At 46.5% G+C, this 20,100-nt stretch overlaps 1 protein-coding gene across 1 annotated transcript; it reads right to left on the bottom strand.

Annotated features, from left to right (window-relative positions):
• Positions 1-15,956: 15,956 nt before the first annotated feature.
• On the bottom strand, positions 15,957-16,442 carry LOC133908015 (uncharacterized). The gene has a single exon (XM_062350147.1). The coding sequence runs from the start codon at positions 16,440-16,442 to the stop codon at positions 15,957-15,959; it is 486 nt and encodes a 161-aa protein (XP_062206131.1).
• Between the last annotated feature and the right edge of the window lie 3,658 nt (positions 16,443-20,100).

Genomic DNA, 20,100 nt, shown 5'->3' with positions numbered 1-20,100 from the left:
ACATAATTTATCACATTTTAAATTCGAGTATTGTTCACTATTGTCAACTTCTTCACCAATCATACTGGTAGTAAGTACTAATGTCGCTATATTTATGAATCTTAGAATAATTCAATGGTACTCCTCCGTAGCAAGCTCTAAATTAAGATTGCAAGTTTGTACATCTATATGAATTTTTCATCGGAACCTTTTTTCGTACAATGTACAATTATAAATGCCAATTCTACATGAGGAAGTTTGTCTTAATTTCTTGGTTTTGTGATTATAAATGCCAATTCTACATGAGTAAGTTTGTCTTAATTTCTTGGTTTTGTGCCTTTAACTTCAATCTACTTCGTAGTTTCACCCCATGAAAATCAAGAGGGTTGTCCATCGATCCGGCGCCGGTAAGGCGGTAACAAGTGGTTGATACTTTTGGGCCTTCGTGGTGTGATTCGCTGGGATCAATCCGAGTGGTCATAGTGCATTCATCTTGTAGGGATCACCCTGCCCTTTGCGCCGTCTCTTTCCACACCTCACACTATAACATGGGCCACATAATTGCGTGGGGCCCAGTTGTCATTGCCCTACTGTCCTACAGGGCTAGGAGTGTAGGCCAACACTCCAGCTTCCTTTGCCCTCACTGAAGTACAGTGCATCCCCACGCGGAATGCCATGTAACCATTTGCCGAAACAAATTCCCAATACACGAGGTTACGGTGTTATACAAGTATTAGACCGAATTATTCAGAGATTCCTGTAAGCTCCCCGCTCTTGCATATCTCTACCAGGGATTTCAAAATTGTTTTATAATTTTTTTCGTTCACCGGTGAAAAGACTAAAATTTCTAAAATTTTGTTAAAATTTCGATCATTTTTCATCATCTGATCTGTATGTCTCACGTGTAAGTGAAAAATGCACCTGTTATTGACATAATTGATGGTATAGATGAAAAATATATCTAAAGTGATGGTATGAATGTAAATTAAAAAAACCTAGAATTAGATATTTTGTTTCCTCTAAAATTCCCATTTATTTAAATTTCGACGAAATTTAATCACGGATCTCCACAGATATCAATTTGGCAAATATGTGAGCTCACAGTAATAAAGTATCCCATTTAATCATTGAGATACAGCTAGATATCGAGTAGATCCGTGATATTCGTGAGATTTCTCGTCCCCAGGTCTTCTGATTTTGATGGGAGTTTGGTTCCGCGCATTGATGCTTGCTTGAAACTGTCCTGCTCGTTCCCAGACAGGCGCATGGTGGTGGTCCTCGCCGCAGTAGCGTCGCTTGCAAGGTTTTCTAATTTCTATGCTTGCATCATACAGAAGAAATGACTGCTCGATCGAGAACGACTGTTCCGAATTGATACCACCTCCGGCCAAATCCCGATGTCCAATTGCTTGATTGATTCAATCCTAATGTCGAATTCACAAGAAATGAGTCTATGTGCGTGCTAATCTGATCACATTAATTTATTATAATATTTTATCTTTTTTCATTACAAGATGACATGTATATATGTTACATAACTTACGTCGATGAGGGTGTCACTATCTCACATCTATTATTTTTACCGTTGAAATTGCTCCTACTTACCACACTATTTAATCACATAAATAACACAATACAGTCCCTAAGAAAACAGAACAAGGGATTGTCTATTTTCAAGGTGTTTTTGTTTTTAGCATGAGTAAATTTTTTATCTATTAAACTAACAGCCAATCAAATAACTCACTGGTCTCCCTATAAATCCAATATCGTGAAGAAAAGGAAAAATGACTTAGAAAAAACCAGTAACTTATAGATAGCAAACTGGATTAGAAAACGGTAGTATAATTTTATTTTAACAAAAAAAAACCTTGAAAATTAAGAAATGACGAACAATGCTTCTTAGTTAACCAACCACCACTTGCTCCTTGGACCTACTGCATGCGTGATGGATGCATCTCACTTGTCCAAAATACTCCTCAAATTCACTTGTTAAAATATGCTCTCGATGCTGAACATATTCTCGACCAATATAAGATTCGCATAAAATACACACCTCACAATCTCAGTGAGCTTCTGGCGAGCAAAAAATAACCCTCAGATCGTGATCATAGGCCACGAGGCACGAGCACAGGGTCGACGATTCCTTCTACGAATTAACAACTTGTGTGCTCGCCACACCAGCAACCGAAAACGAAGAAGCAGCACAAGACCCAAACCCAGCCAGATCAATGGTAAAACAACATGTCTGATCCTACGAGTCATGTCATGCATGAAGAATTGGGAGCTAGCAGCTCAGATCTCTGGTCAGAAAAAGGACCCTAAAAATATTTAGCCGACTAAATTTTAGTTTGATCTAAAATCAAACATTATTTTAATAACTAAAATTTAATACTTCTATGATTTAATCTCTAACTAAATTTTAGCTTAGCTGAGATAAAACATCAAACCAAACAAAACCGATTCCTCTAACGTGAACATCAGATAACAGTTATCACTGATATATGAATACTTCACAGCTCTCCGCAACTGACTATATGGGACTCCCTTGAAGTGACATTTCGGGAGAGCACTAAAGGGGTCCGTGGATTGGGCTGTGTGCCGCCGTGCACGCGCGCGCTGGATTTGGACGGGTGCTTGCTGGATTTCATCGTACAGCGACTGCAAGCAAGCTGATCATACAGACGATGCGCTCGTTCGTCCCTCGTGATCCCGGATTCCCGGCTCGGGGCATGTGGGTCCTTGACTCCAATAAATCTTGTCAAAATTTAGTCAGATTAAAATTAGTGCTATATTAAAATTAGAGTAAATAAAACAGTGTTTGTTTAAAACTAAATTAAAATTTTAGCCGGTCAAAATCGAGCTATGGTTTTGGACGTCAAAATTCTATCTAGCTTTCTTATATATAAAAATTTGACTGGTCGAATTTTTAGATTATAGCTAAATTTTAGTCTTATCCTAATAAAAACTAAATTTTCTAGATGTGACAAAAATTTAACTTGGCATGGTGGAGTCCAGAACCAAACAGCCGGTGCGGCGGTGTGCGGCGATGGAGAACGAAATGGCACCTGATTCATGCAGGGCTCGCAGCCTATGCATCGACTCTTGGAACCCGGCGTCCAGAAGAACTAGCATGAGCTCCCGTTTTCTTCAGAAAGACCGGAGCCCGCACAGTGTCGACTCGAGCAGGTCCTGTTTTATGTTTCGTCAACAGTTTTATTGATCTTCCAAGCGGAGTAGCCGATGCACGAAACGCAACAAGTTGAAGTTCTGTTACTTACTTATTTGGTGTGACAAAAGGATGTTTAAGAACCTTTGGTCCAAGTTCAGGAAACAGAGTGATTTGGTCCCTATATTCACTAACTACGACGTAGACTAACGAAAAATGCAAGTTGCAACACGTTTATGTCAGCACAACTGCGCAATGCGTGCACACGAACACCAATAACCACCTCGATCAGGTCAAAGTCAGACTCCAACCTGACCAGCAGAGCAGCCACTGTCATCATAGCCAGGCAGCTTATTTATTTATTGGTTTATCTATTTATCTACTCCCTCCAGTTTTAGGTTGAGAAACTAATATTTTTAAATTTTAACTACAAATTACTCTTTATATATTGAATTTGGTTGTAGTTTCATATAATATAAGATTACTATATTCTATAAATATTTTAAAAAATAGTAGCTAAAAATGTATCTTATGAACCATGTTGATATTCGGAACAACATTTATTTGTGACCGGAGTATTTGTTTTGCGATTAGGAAGGTAATTTATATGGTTATGCAATTACAGCAACCAAGAAGAAATCAATCCTCGTTGACCGTAGCACAAGCTGTGTGGTTTGGGGAGTCCGTGTGCTAGTTGATCTCAGCCACTAGCCAAATCAACCTTTTCTTGAAGCAGTCGTGCTAGATTTTTATAAAAAAAATCTACTATCTCTTGTGTAATTTGCAATGCAGAGTCCTCGTCTATTTCTCTTAAAAGCGCAAAAGAAAATTCCTATATTAAAATGGGCCTATAAATAGATGAACAGAGTACGAAAAATTTAGGATCCGTTTGGAAATGAAATAATGTCAAAGGAATTTGAAAAAAAAAACCACGTTCCAAATGGAACCTTTCATTGGTAGCTACATAAGCATTCAAGCTATCTAAAAACCAAAATGGGCGTGTACAATGGCTTATGGAGACATGGAGTGGTGCAGTACTCCTTGGTTGCTAGATCTGCTTATTTAGCCATAAGGTCGTCAGAATGCATGGCATCTTCCAATGAGCAAGTTGATACTGCTTCGGCTAACGAGAGCCTAGATGGCTATGCATGTGACTGCCAAACATCTAGCATGATTAGAGCTTCTATTCTACTCACTCGGTTGTTGAGCGCACGAATGGGTCGATTTGAATTTGGCAGCCTGCTGATTAGATGGCGCATCACATCTTCGGTTAGAGTTCTTTCGTTTTTGATTTACTCCTATAGTCCTATCCGTCTCCATTCTTCAAAAGTTGTTAACCTTTCGTTGGTACCACCATGACACGATCGCCGCAATAATGGACTGGACTGGATTTGGCTAACGCTCTCAAGTCACGATGACATTATCAGGTCAAAACAACATCATGGTAAATACGTTGCTCGGTGCTTACTCGAGACACATATAGGGGCGGAAGCAGGATAAAAAAAATAAGTAGGGGCTATGTATGACTTTTTATTGCCTTCGTTCTTGCGGAACACGATACTCTTTGGTTTCGTAGTGTCGTCGAGTGGGATCAACTCGACATTGTTGTTTCTTATCTCTAGTAGCTCATGTTGTTGCATGAGTTGAGCTAAAGAAGGATCTAGACGTGATGAAGGCGGCGAGCACGAACATGAACCGATAGCGGTAGAGGGATAGGTGGGGTCGATGATGACCGAAGAGGAGTGCGACTGCACGACGGCAGTAGGCAAGCGGAGGAGCACCCCGCGTGTTGCGATGACACGATTTCAGGATGCCAACATGAGGGCTGAAGCGTGAACAATGAATCCACAATGATTGGACCGTTGGGCAGCATGCGGATGACATGAGTGGGGGCATCTGTATTACACGACTGGGGCCTCAATGTTTAGTCACTCAATACAACATGTTAGCTAAAAAATTGATTGGGGTCTGCTCATGTTGTGCGTCCGCCTCTGGACACATATATATAATATTTTGGATAAATTTCTAGTCAAACTTTTGAATTTTTTACTACCAATATCTTTGAAAAATATATAGATCTGAAACATTAAAAGTTTTTGAGTAAATTTGTATTGGGGTGCGCTGTAATACCGTAGCGTAGTTTGATTTTATAAATACATTCTAAGAAAAAATAATAGTCATAGCTACGTTTTTAAAACCATGTCATTTTCCACATCGTAGAGTATTTGTGGCCACAGAGTAATAGCATTTGTTGCCGGTATGCGAGTTTTTATCCTCCTATGCAATCAGCATCATATAAAGAATCTCTTATGCCTAGCTCATCAGCATGGAGGATGGAGCAGAAACCCCTCGGGGACCAAGGCCAGAGTTTCAGCCACATGAACATCGGAAGGTTAAACTACAGCGCTCCTTAAGCTAAGCAACAAAGCTCTTGTAATCGCCTCACAAACCGAGGAACCTCAACCACTCTTGTCTCCATCTCCTCAGTAATTTAGCAGCAAGTGTGGAGCTGGAGCAGCAGCAGCAGTGAGCATGCAACAAAGCGCCAAGGCCTCCTATGCTTCTCTGCACGCGCACACACAGTGTCACACAGTGCACACGCGGTCCCTACTCCCTATCTGTTCGTGATTTCTTTTGACGCGGCGCTACAAAAGAAGGGGCCGGGGCAGGGAGGGAAGGAGACAGGGGCCTCCAGGGAATTGGCAGGCAGGCGTTGGCCGGTAGTACGGCGCCTCAGTGTCTGCGCACGTCGCAAGAGAGGCAGGAGGCGACGGTTTGGTGCACTTCGACGCGTCGGGATGCGGGGCAAAGGAGCAACACATCGAAGCGTTCCGCTCTCGTGGTCTCGGCGCTCGCGCATGGGGCCAAGCTCGCCGGTCTGTGCGGTGCAACTGCCCCCTGCGCCTCCTCTGCCTGCAGTCGGGTGGCGCCGGCCCTTTCTGCTCGTACGATTCAAGGCGTCTGGAGTCGGGCTCAGGTGAATGCGAGGATTCGTGTGTGAGGAGTAGTCGTGGGTTTAATGTCTATCAGTCTGCGCGCGGTAGACCTCGGCAAGTGAAATGTAACTTCACGTGTTAACATATGGGTTACCCCGTTCATCAATTTTTTATCATCTGATATTTATTTATCTGTTAATTTTTTATTTATCTTATAATTTCCTTCATCCAATTTTTTAATACTCTATCTAATTATAAATATATGTCGTTTTAAACTTGTATATAAGTATTAAGAAAGTAGATTAAATAATATTGTTGCTTTTTATTTATTCTGCATTAGAAAATATAACTCATTCATTTGTGAGAGTTGTAGTATTTATTAAATAAGAGCAGCACGGGAATAAAAAAAATTCATAAAAATTCGAGAATAACTTATATTTAGAGAATAGTTGAGAGGACTAAAACGATTTATATTTGCAAACAGAGGGAGTATAAATTTTACCATAAATAAATAATCTTAAGAACTCATACGTGTGCAAGGAATAGCATATTTTTCCGCTCCTCATGGATGATGGTGGCGACTTTGTTTTTGTCATGTGCTGTAAAGCGGTTCAAAGCTTCTGATGACATTTCGGCCTGAAAAGGAGTCATCGATACATACAGCTCCTGTTTTTTAGAGGCAGAAGAGAACAAAGTTTACGCAGATGGTCTCAAGAACCTTGCTGCTACGCCAAAACAGAGCGACCTTATTTTGTCTGTTTCTTTGATACTATCATGAACAAAATCTTCAATTCAATTAGTTAAATAGTTTTTCTTCAGAAAAAAATCTCATGTACATGGTACTCTAGTGTCTTGGAGAACCCTTGCTTATCAAATGGACGTGTTTCCTGCGTCAAACCTTGATCTGTCATATCAGTGGCGGAGTTAGGCACCAGTAGTACATCACCAAAACCCCATCGGCCTACCATTTCTGGTTCGGACTGGCGCACAGCCGTCCAATCTCGCAGCCACAAAACAATAAAAATCCAGTTAAAATATACTCCCTCAAATCACAATAAATATTATTTTAGGCATTTATATGATTTCAAAACACATATTTGACTAATATTTTTTGATATAATATATTTATGTAATATAGTAAAATTATATCATTACGAAAATACTTTTTGAGACAAATATATCGGTATTATTTTTAAATATTCAAACTTAATATATAAAAAGTAATTTATAGTCAAAGTTTAAAAATATTGACTATATGTAATACAAAATGATACTCATTTGTGAATAAAGAGAGTAATAAATAAGCTCATTCAACACGCCATGCAAACACTGTCTTGTGTCTTCACTCTCATTTCCACGCTCCGACTGTCGACCAAGATAGACCTAACACTTCCACATTTAGAAGCATCCGGCCACCCTAACCAAAGAATGCCACATGAAGCCGATGAGTTAGGCAAGCATGGTAGACTGCTACAGCAGTTTCTGTATCTGAAGCGACCAACCAGGCGACAAGGCGAGGGCCTGGCCACCGGGCACCGGCTCCCTCGGCGTCTTCTCGTACGGCGCGCTTGCTTGCTTCCGACCGAGATGCTGCCAGGCGACTGACGACGAGCGGTAAGGTCGGGAGAGAGGGGAATATTGCGGTATCACACGTCCGGCGGCCCCGGAACCGGAAACATAGGTCACCTGCTGCCGCCGGGCTCGTCTGCTGGCCGGTCTGGTCCCTCCGCTCGCGCGCGCCGCGCGGCAGCGCAGCGTGCGGTCTCCTCGTTGGCGCGCGCCCTTGTCCGTTCCGCTGCTCGGGCCTGCGCGCGCGTACGCGCTTGGCAGCAGCACCGCGCCGGGCTCGCCTCGTCCTCGGCCCGTCCTTTTTTATTTTTTTTGAGAGGGTATAACGAGGACACACGAAACAAGTATTTCACACTCACACCATATTCATATACACACATACGTCTCTATATACATATTATTGAAGAGATTGAGAGGTACGAGAATTTCAATACACAAGAACGTATAATACCATTAAACACACACGCGTCTATACACTAGCCTAATTCAAATGCTACTGAGGAAATACCCGATACGACACTCCGGCACTCCTTTTTAAATTTGGCCACGAGTGTTTAGCACCGCGTGGATGCGTCTTGCCATGTCGTGGCTTCTTGGATGCGTGTTACCATTTTTCTCTCTTTTCACGTGCATGCTCCCGGAAGGGAACGAAGGAGACTGGGGCTAGTGGGAGAAGGTGATCTGCTAATTGGGTTGATGGCGGTCTCTGCGTTCCAGAAATGGTTGGATTTTGTATGAGTTGAAGGCAATTCTAACCAGCATCACCAGGCATATGCCAGATTGCCAGATGTGTTAACTGGGGCATGTTTGGAACACATGAACTCTATAAGAATTTAACAAGGTAACATCTCGAACCCAAATAATTCGGACGTTCCAAACGGGGTCTTAAGTAAACATGGTGGTCACAAAAGCATACGAAATGGAATGTGTGTGCCGTAATCACGTGAGATACCAGTAAGTAACTTAAGAAATTGCATTTTTTATGATAAAACTAGGTATCTTCACGATTTCGCTCATGATCAATGGAGTCATCAACTTCCCCTCCAACACCAACCTCCCTAAGATATCAGTCTCTACCTATCTCTCCTCCAACACCAACCTCTTGCACATACACCATGGTCCACTCGCAAGCTTGTTCTCTCCCTCGGCCATCTTAATTTTATGGAATATTCTGAGCCTCTATATGGAATTAAGGTGGATCATGATAGTCCTTTCTTTTAGAAATTGGGTAATTCCACAGTTGCTCTAGACACTCGCACAAAATTGTTGCAAAAACTGCGATAAAATAATTATCCTCTCCGTTTTTCTATTGTGCCTCTCTTTTTTGGGGAGATTGTTTCAAAACAGCAACAAATGTTGGGCCTCTCTTAGTTTCTGTGTTCCAATTTTTCTGTTGCATGGATATGGATGGGAATAAACATTCCATTTGGCTTGTTAGTTATAGACATATGTGGTTGTTGCTGCAGAAGTTCTGATTTTTTTATTTTTTTTATTTTTATTTTCGAATCAAGAGGACTCTTTAGTTACTCAAATTTAATTACAATCATGAGCCCCTTAACATGCCTCATAATGACCTTAGGAAGTCGACTTGCCTCTTCCAATGCCTCCTGTATGATGAAAAAGGATGTGTGACTCTGATTCTTCCCCGTTGAAAGATGTTTAATCACAGAGCAATAGTTGGACTCCATAATTGTTGAAGCAGGATTCCACTCTACTGCAAGCGCTAGACCTTCCCTGCAAGCCATAGCCTCCACCTCCACCTCCTCCGCATTGCTAGCATGGAACAGGACACGCCAAGCCGACAGGATCACCTTTCCAGTGTGGTATCGGATAATGATACCAATCCCTGTCTTGCCACCTTGTTCTGATAATGCGTCATCCACATTAATTTATTCAGCCCTCCTCCAGCAGACTCCGCATTAATCGTTCTGCCTGATTAGGGGTTGGTCCGGCCCTTAATATGTCCATTGGACTCTTCCCCTTACATTATGTTGGATCCTGTTGACGGACGACATACAATGTGTCCCAATAATTCTCCAAGAACTGCACAGAGCCGAGTGTAGAGACATTTTGGTCTGAATGCGTGATTTCATTGCGGACAAACCACACACGCCATAATATTAGAAGAAGTTGTCCCCCTGCATCCTTGTCCACTAGACTAATAGAATTGAGCAGACACTCGGGACCAGAGTTAGAAATATTACAATCCAATGGAAAGCTCCAAATCTCACGCATGGCACCTCGTAGATTCACATCATGATCGCATCTCATCACAGCGTGATAGCACTCTTCGTCCTCCATTCCACAAATATCACAGGTGGTTAACTGTTAAAGCCTCCTGCGTTTCTTGTTCAATTTTGTAGCTGGCCCTTATGAACCATTTTTCACGCAAAAATCTTGACTTTTTGCGGAACCGGAAGCAACCAAAATTTCTTCCATATAGGTATTGTTTTGTTCGGACTCTTACTAGATGTTTTCATGCCCAAACCAAGGTCACGAAGCTCTATACCTAGGTTGTAGGCACTTCGGAATGAGAAACACCCTAACTTTTCAAAGTGCCATACAACAAAGTCATCCTGCGACCTTCCAAGCAACTCAATCTTCATTATCTCATCCACATCGTGCCTTTGAAAGAACTTCTCTAGCTCCTCCTCCTTCCAACATTTATTCTCCTCATCCATTAACTCAGCCACCCATTTTAGGCAGTATGGCCCGTTTTTTGCTACAGGCAAGTTATGAAATTTTATTGCAATGGTTATATTTCATTTTGTTCCACTAAATCTTCCTACCTGTTGTAATAGTTATTTTATTTTATTTTTATAATAAGCACTTTTTTGTTGCACGCTTCCTAAATTTCAGGTGCCTAAAATTTAGGAGTAGTGACCAGACAACGTCGGCCGCCGCGTACGCCATGGCCGGTGAGGTTTAGGGTTCGAGGAGGGGGTTTTCGGGGTCTCGGGCTTGGAAGGATGCCCGGGGAAGCAGGCTAGTCCGGCGGAGGACACTTGGGAGGGCTGGCGGGGGTGCCACTGGCCGCGCACGACAGAGGATGGCCGGTGGCCCAATGCCTACAGCAAGGGAGGCAAGGATGCGGCCTGGCGGAGTCTGGTTAGCGCGGCGCCGGGTGGTGGGCTCGGATCCAGAGGTGTGAGAGCCATCAAAGACGGCCAGAGGTGGGTGTGAGGACCCATCCAAATTGTATTCGAATTAATCATTAGGACGATCATTTAATCCCTTTATATAGTAGGGAGGAGAAGAACTTACATGTAGATTTAAATAGAAGACCCTGCTCATCCTAATATCTAAGACAAGCCATCATTATAGAGGACCGTCCTCGACCACTTGCTTGATCGGCCTGCTAACAACGTCCTGTCAGTCATGCAATGCCACATCGACCTACGAAAGTCCCACTCCATAGCATTTAATTCTATGAGACGGGATAATGCCCATGCGCCTTCCATGACTTCGTCCACTAGAGTTGGCGTCTGGGGAAGGAAAACACTTGAGTGGATGTCAATAAATACGATTGGACATGTTGTGTTAGATCCAGCCCTACGACTAGTTAGGTCGGTCGTGGGTTTATGTGATGGTGTAGGGAGACTAGTCGTGTATGCCTTGTATTGGTTATGGGAACCATACCCTGGTCGCGCGATCGACCAATTTTTGGAAATATACGTCTCTGATTGTTATATCCCTTGTGGGGCCTGTTTTCTAGGGTACCCCTTTACTAAATACACCGACAGTAGCCCTCGTGCTTCCTCGTGATCGTGGCCCAGTCTGGTCACACCACTTGTGCCCCGAGCAGACGTAGTCTGCCTAGGGAGTGGTCATTGACGCCGTCAGTCCTCAGAGTGCAACTTTGAACTTCGCGTCATGTGGAGAGGTTTAAATGTCCTGAGAGGGAGAAAAAGAGGGCACGAGAGAGATATTGATTGCTGCTGGACTTGAAGGACTCTTGGTTCCTTTTGTACGTCCCCTCAGGTTTCGAGCGGTTTGAAGGTCGCACTGGTTGGGGTGTCACTGTGGTTTAAAAAGAGGAATACTTGATGGCATTTTGAACCACCCCCTCACCTTCCTTCTCACCCTCAATCCGTAAGTCCCTAGAGTCCATTCGCCTCCATCCTGTCCTACGTTCTGCTCTGTAGTGTCTGTAGGCTCTGAGGCCATAGTGTACTCCCCTCCTTCATCGCCGCAGAGATCTATGATCTCAAACGGCTCAGCGGGGGCAGAGTCGCCCCCGGCTCCGGATTCGCTCGTCGTGGTGCTTCCGGAGGCAGCGGTTGTCACGCGTATGCTTGCAAGTTTGAAGCCGGCGACCATCGAGCTCACGCCCTTCCAAAGAAGGCCGCCTCTACTGGTCTGTCTTGATCTCTTGCCTGGGTGGATCCCTCGGTCAAGGTAATCGATATCGCCGATGACGATGAGGGGATCGATTGGGACCTTCTGGAGAAGGAGATCGATGAAGAGGAATAGTTGGAGATAAAACGGAAGGGAAGTATGCAGGGTGCGCCAGCACCAGTCAGCAACCGCACCAGGGTCCTTGCATCGGCCACCTTCCCTGGGCCTTATGCTAGTTGTCATCCGATCCCCGGAGTGGTGAGTTGCCACTACAAGGAGAAGTATAAGAGGTTTCTTGACTCATTCAAGGGCAAATAGAGGCGAGAGTTCAGCTGACCTTTTCTGTCAACTTTGCGCTAGCCGCTTGAGTCATGAAGGATAGGGTAGGCATGTAATAGGATAGTTAGTCCAATCGGATATAACTAGTCAGCATGTAACCTAACCTTTATATGAATGAAAAAGTGTGGGTGTTGGATGCCTGCTTTTGTTCTATTCCGCATGCTAGTCAGGTTCTTGGTGCGCAGAACAAGACACGACTCGGCAAGTCAGTCGGGGCAACTAGCGCTCGGCCCTAGTGAGGACTTGTGGTCTTATGGTCGTTTTCTCTATCCTCCTGGTTGTTTGGCATCTTGGTCACTAAGTTTCTTAGTGGCCGTCGAGTGTGGTCGCGTGCTGTGGTCGGAGAATCAATATGTCGGGAGCCCGTGGCTTGGTTGTGAAGTCATGCAAAACAGAGAGTCTGTTTTTTTTTAATTTAATAACTTACAAGTTGTATTCCATAAAATAGAAAGACAAGCCCGTCTTTGAGCAACCCTACACATAGAACCTGCGCAACAAGGCGATATTCCAGGAGTTGTGTAATTCACGATCGTCCTCCACAGCTAGTTTGACCGCGCCAGGTCGGATGATGGCGACCACTGTGTAGGGTCCCTGTCGGAGGATGAACCCCTGGAGCGGGGATCCGGAGGGACCCCCTTTTGAGATTCAACCGGGGGGATGATTCTGAATCCGCCTCGAGGCACGGAGCGAACGCACGTGCGTACGAGATCTAATCGGGCTGGTGGACAAGGGACGATTTATACAGGTTCGGGACGCGCGAAGGCGTAATACCTTATTCCTGTGTGGTGTATTGTATTATCGGGGCTCTTGGAATGCCCTTCTCTGGATCTCCAACTCTCTAGAGCCGGTCTATATTACAAAGGTGTTTCTGTCTATCTATCTTGAGCCCGAGTCTTCAAGTGTCGGACTCTCTGAGCTTGATGAACTTCCTTCTGGTCTTCAGAGCTTCTATTGTGAGCTCAGCCTTTTTGGACCTTCGGCTCCCTAGCCTCTTCGACCTCTTAGTCTATTCTTCGGCCGTCTGGCCCTATCTTTTTCTTCCTGATGAAGTGCTCCCCCTCTTATACAACCGGGGGAGGCTTAACGTGCCTAGAACTAGGGAACAAGTTCCCATAAACCATAAATGGAGAACAACCATCATGGGTCTACAGTTGATGTTACAGGGGTTGAAAACACACCCTCTGAAGACCAGAAGGAAGTTCATCAAGCTCAGAGAGTTCAGCACTTGAAGACCCGGGCTCAAGATAGATAGACAGAAACACCTTTGTAATACATACCAGCTCTAGGGAGTTGGAGATACAGAGAAGGGCATTCCAAGAGCCCTGATAATACAATACACACACACAGGAGTAGGGTATTACGCCTCCGCGCGGTCCGAACTTGTATAAACCACCGCTTGTCCACCAGCCCGACTAGATCTCATACGCACGCGCGTCCACTCCGCGCTCTAGGCGAACTCAGAATCATCCCCCCGGCCGAATCTCAAAGGGGGTCCCTCCGGATCCCCGCTTGAGGAGTTCACCCTCCAACAGTATCATCATCAGAGACTACTTGATTTTGAAGGTAGTTTAAGATCTGATTCATCCAGGTCGTACCCAAATCGAGCAAGGTGACCATAGGATGGGCGCTTGAGGTCGACGACACCGAAGGAAGCGTTGCCTCTAAAAGTGTTGCATCGGGTGCTTCATTTCTGAGCGGAGCATCCCCTTCACCTTGTCCCGAGACCGTGGTGGATGGTCATGAGAGTCTTTCTTCAAAGACTCTGACCGGGACAAGTTCACAAGAAGAAGCTAGACGAGCCAGCTCATCGGCTAGGAAGTTGTCCTTGCAAGGGACGTGCTTAACCTCAAAGCCGACGAAGCGTCGCTCTAGACTTCTCACTTCGGCGAGGTATGTCGCCATTGTTAGGTCAGAGCACTGAAACTCCTTTTGCACCTGGTTCACGACTAGTAGCGAGTCCCCTATCGCCAATAGTTATTTAATCCCAAGTGTGGAGGCTACTCGCATTTTGGACAAGAGGCCCTCATATTCAATAGTGTTATTAGTGGCTAGAAAATATAATTAAACTACGTAACTGAGGATGTCACCGGTAAGTGAGGTTAGAACCACTCCAACCTTGGCTCCATTTAGTGTGAACGATCTGTCAAAGTTTATAGTCCAGTGTTCGTCTGCATCTAGTCGTTGCACCTGCTCGGGCTCGAAGGACGACGACTCGGCTACAAAATCGGCCAACGCTTGAGACTTGATAAACGTTCAGGGGATGAACTAAAGATCGAATCCCTCGAGCTCTACTACCAACTTTGCTATTCTTCCTATCGCATCTCTATTATGGAGAATTTCCCTAATTGGAAACGGGGAAATCACTTTGATTCTGTGAGCCTGAAACTAGTGTTTGAGCTTGCGAGAAGCCATTAGGATGGCGTATAACAGTTTCTAAGCCTGTGGGTATCGAGTCTTTGCTTCGTGCAGGACCTCACTAACGTAATACACTGGTTACCGGAGGCCTTCCCGCTCGACGACCAGGACCACGCTCGTGACCTGTGGTGTTGAGGCAACATAGAGCAAAAGCTACTCATCGAGTCGAGGCGCGGTCAGTACGGGAGGGGAGGGGAGGTAACTTTTGAGCTCTTGGAATGCCACATCTGGCTCCGGCGTCTACTGGAAGTGGTTGTTTTTCTTCAGGAGTTTGAAGAGCGGCAATCCCTTCTCCCCTAACCTTGAGATGAACTTGCTCAGAGCAGCAATGCATCATGTTAGTTTCTGAACCTCCTTTAATCTGGTCGATAGCCTTGATCTTGTCAGGTTTTGCCTCTATCCCTCGATGAGACACGATGAATCCGAGTAACTTCTCTAACGGAACCCCGAACGTACACTTCTTCGGGTTCAACTTCATGCGGTACTTTCAAAGATTGTCGAACATTTCTTGAAGGTCTACGACCAGGTCTATCTTAGTCAATCATTTGACGACCACATCTTTCACATATGCCTCAACGTTTCTTCTGAGATATGGTCGGAGAATGAGTTGAATACACTGTCAGTAAGTGGCACCGATGGTTTTTAAGCTAAAAGGAATTTTTACATAGCAAAAGACCCTAAAGGGTGTAACAAAAGCCGTCTTTTTCTCATCTTTCCAAAACATACTAATTTGATGGTACCCTGATCAAGCATCTAAGAAACATAACAGATCACTGCCGACCGTTGAGTCAACTAGTTACTCGATTCGGGGAAGAGGGAAAATGTCCTTTGGGCACGCCTTCTTAAGGTTGGTGAAGTCGACGCACATTCTCTACTTGCCATTGTGCTTTCGAATCGTGATTGGGTTAGCCAGCCATTCTGGGTATTGCATCTCCCAGATGAAGTCTGCTTCCATGATATTGTCGATGTCCTGACGAAGTGCTTCCTTCAGGTTGGCTGCGAATCAACGCGCTTTTTTGCTTTACTGGTCGCGTGTCTGATCACACAAACAACTTGTGCTCGATCGCATCCCTGTTACTCCGGGCATATCAGATGGACTCCATGAAAAGACGTCCGCGTTTGCCCAGAGGAAGGTGATGAGCGTGAGTCCCTATTTGGGTCCAGTGTGACCCCTATCTGGACCCACTTGGTCGGGTCGGTGTCTTCCAACCTCACTAGCTTGGGCCGATCATCTGGGCTGTTGATGACATGGACTGGGCGATCATAAGTTGCGATCCAGGTGTTAGCTCAACCATGTCGAGGCTCATCTTGTCGCAGTGCAGGACCATTTTAGCATTGCCAACAATGGTGATGACCCCTGTGGGCCTAGGGATTTTGATTGCTTGGTATGCGTAGTGGGCATTGGCCATGAACTGGGCCATCGCTAGTCGTCCGAGGATTGTGTTATATGTGGCCCCAAAGTCAGCCACATCGAACAAGACCCTTTTAGTTATGAAGTTGTCCAGCGAGCTAAAAGTAACAGGCAACTCAATTTTCCCTAGAGGCTTAGCTGAGGAGCCCAAGGTGATCCTGAAGAAGGGCGGAGATGACCTCAGCGAGCTCCTCAGAATCTGTAGGGCATCCAATGCATTAGCAAAGAGGAGATTGATCGAGCTCCCCCTGTCGACGAGTACGTGGCCCAGCCGGATGTTCTGCACCATGGGTTCAACCACGATAGGGTAGAGACTAGTGCGTCTGACGCATATGGGGTGGTTGACATGGCTAAAAGTGAGCGGGACCTCTGACCACTTTAGGCGCTCGCTCGGGTTTGATGTGGTCATCCACACCTCTCGGACCAATGACTTGTATTCCCTGTTAGAGGAATATGCCGCGGTGCCTCCGAATATGTGGTGGACCATGTGATCGGTGATGGTATCCCAGTGCTGACTGGTTGGGGGTGGCCCCGTCCTCATCATCCTTGTCGTGCTTGTACTTGCGCTCCCTGAGCTCCTAGTCAATGATGTCTCAAACAACCTTGCACTCAGTCAGGTCGTGGGCATCTATACAGTGGATCGTGCAATAGCTTTGACCCTTTTCCCCATCTTTCTTCTTGAAGTGTCGGCTTGTTAGGCCAATTTACTCGACCGCCAAGACTTCAGGAGGTCCGGCCTTGCATTTACTCTTCTTGTCCTTCCTGTCAACCCCTTTTGAAGAGGCGGGCTGGTCGAAAGCAGGTTGTGGCCTGGTGTCGATCTGCTGCTCTTGGGCCTCGGTGGCTTGTGCACACTTGTCTGCAAGCTCGAAGAGCTCGGTTGTGCTTTAGATTACTCGGATGGCCAGCTTCTACACTATTTTTTGGTCTTTGACCCCCCGCTTGAACGCTATGATCACAGACTTTCCCGTGATCCTTAGAATGATGTTCTGACGTTCGGTGAAACGTCGTATGAAGTCTCACAGCGACTCTCCTTGTTGTTGCTGGACCTGATATAGGTCATCCTCAACCCCTCATTGGGCGTAGGTCCCTTGAAAATTGGTGACGAACTAGTCGCACAGGTTTCCCAGGAGTGAACTGACCCTTGGGGGAGGATCATCAGCCTAGACCGGACGAAACCGGTCAAGACGGTAGAGAAGTTGTTGGCCATGACCTTCCCGTGGCCTCCTGCAGTCTGCACCATGGTGGTGTAGATTTGCAGAACTCCTCCGAGTTGGTCGAGCTGTCATACTTCTCGGCTAGGATCGGCCGGAACTTGTCCGACCAGCGCACCTCCCGTAACCGGGCATATAAAGCATTGCATCCTATCCCATAACAGGGAGCCACTAGTTGTTGGGCGGCGGCACGCGTCCGGAGGGAGAGACGACGGTCTTAGGGTCTCGACGTCAGGGTGGAGCCATCCGATGCCTCCCTGCAAGGGGAAGATATGCGGTAGGTCTGCTTGCCCCCTTCCTACTACCGCTTAGCCTAGTCCTCCTGCTCTCTAGTGGTCACCTGCTCTGGATCATGCCACGGAGGTCATGTTGGCACAGAGAGTCGTGTAGGTGAGAAGGTTGGCTGTCCTGACATGACGTTGGTCCATGAGTACCCCATGTGGTTGAGGGAGCACGAGACTTATTCCACCATAGGCCCTGTCATGACCCTTTGCAACTGTGACCCTCACCAGCCTTTGCGATGGGCGCGGTGCATATTGACGCAGTCTGGCATCGGTTGGTCTCAACCAGGAGGACGAGATCGCGCAGCCACTGTACGACAGGTGAGCCCTCCGGTATAAGCACCGGTGGGTGGCTAAGGAGCACTCGTAGGGTCTGTAGGTTCTGCGTCGGCATCATGGTCTCGTAGTCGAGACGTTAGGCGCGAAGCGGCGATAAGTCACGAGGGGGGAGCCTCCGACGCTTGTGTGGCGCGATGGCCTAGGCGATGATGCCACCGTAGACTACACCCTGGTTTCCCTCTGGGCGTATAGCCGGGGGGGGGTTCACCATCAGCGCTTGGGACGTGAGGGCCTCCAGCGCCCCTGCTGCATGGTCCACCATGCAGACCTCGCATTGGATCTCGGGGCTCCCAGACTCCGTCTTGGTGTCCCATGCCTGGAGCACACTGGGTTCATCCAGGTGGTACCCCATGACGAATACCTCACGACGGCCGGGGTCCTCAGAACATGACTTATCGGTTGTTGTGGATCTAGCCATGGGTAACCTTATCAAGCTTTTCAAACTTGATGAAACAACGAAAACATACCCCCTACCTGGCGCGCCAAATATCGAGGGTTAGTCCCTAACAACGATTTTGGGGTATGCTGGACAGCGGGTGCATGAATGACATTTCAGGAATCGATGTGCGCGCGTACAATGGACTCAGTGACACAGGGAGTTATACAGGTTCAGGCCTCCCGGAGGATAATAGTCTTACGTCCTGTTTGTTATGTTATGGAGGATCTAAATTGGTTACGGAGGTAGTTCTAGCTGGCTACCAGACTTGATCCGCCCTTTTCTACAAATGGGGCCCTCATCCCTTTATATAGTAGAAAGGAGGAGAACTTAAATGTGAGTCCAAATAGAAGGCACTGTTCATCCTAATATCTACCCAAGCCATCATTACGGAGGACTGTCCCCGACCACTTGCTTGATCGGCCTGCTGACAACGTCCCGTCCGTCGTGTGGCACCGCGTCGATCTGCGAAAGTCCCACTCCTTAGTATCTAATGCTATGAGATGTGACAATGCCCATATGCACCATCCATGACTTGTTCCACTGGAGTTAGTGCCTGGGAAAGGAAAAACACTTGAGTGGATGTCAATAAATACGATTGGAGAAGTTGTGTCAGATCCGACCCTGCAATTAGTGAGGCCGGTTATGGGTTTATGTGATGGTGCAGGGAGACTGGTCGCGTATGCCTTGTACTGGTTGCGAGAACCATACCCTGGTAGCGCGACCGACCAGTTTTAGAAAATATACGTCTTTGACCGTTATATCCCTCGCGAGGCCCGTTTACCAGAGTACCACTTTACTCAATACACCGACGGTACTACTCTTCCTAAGATGTTAGCTCGGAAGCTGCTCTTTTTAACTTGGTGATGAATGCACATGACCAAATTTGTGCACCAAGAGTCAGCACCAATCACTTCGATGTCTGCAAGTCCAATTGCAATCACGACACGCTCACTAACGCTTTGAGATGAAGCACGCATTACATAGATGAATATAGCAAGCAAATATTACATAGATGAATGCAGCAAGAAAATAAATTTGTGCTTCACAGTACAGAAACACGGTTGTGCTAGCGACACAACTGAGGTAGTGGTGTCGTGGCATCCGAATCGCAACGAGCGAATAGTACGTGAGAGTGATGCTGCATACCTGGATCTCTGGCATCCTCGGAGAGGGCAAGCGCGATGACGGCCTTGAGGTCATAGATGTGGTGCATCGACGGTGCCATCGACGACTCGGGCGCCCGTGCCTTGGCGGACATGGCCACGGCATGGTGACGGAGGGGAAGGCGTAACGGGTGGGTGGGCGACGGGGAGGGGGAGAAGGCAGGGAGGTGACTGTGGCAGGTGGGGAGGATGTGGGCGGGGCCGGGTGCTGGGCCAGAGCAGATTGATAGACATGGCAGCGGCGCGGTGACGGAGGGGAAGGCGCAATGGGTGGGTAGGCAACGGGGAGGCGGTTGTGGCGTGCGAGGAGGATGTGGACGGGGCTAGGCATTGTGGCATTGCCGACTGATGCTCCTTACCGTCGCCCAAGGGCAGAGTCGCGGGGAGCTCATGGAAGCTTAAGTGTCGCGTGCGGGTGCCGGGGCCAGTGAAGGTGATGTCGGCCACGAGGGGCCTTCCATGGAGGCGGGCGCATCAGGCCGGGGTGGCGTAGCGGGTCGGCACAGGGAGA

Source organism: Phragmites australis, chromosome 24, assembly GCF_958298935.1.
Source record: "Phragmites australis chromosome 24, lpPhrAust1.1, whole genome shotgun sequence".
In the NCBI taxonomy this organism is placed as follows: domain Eukaryota; kingdom Viridiplantae; phylum Streptophyta; class Magnoliopsida; order Poales; family Poaceae; genus Phragmites; species Phragmites australis.
Note: the sequence above shows the minus strand (reverse complement) of the source record. Positions and strands in the feature narration are given on the sequence as shown.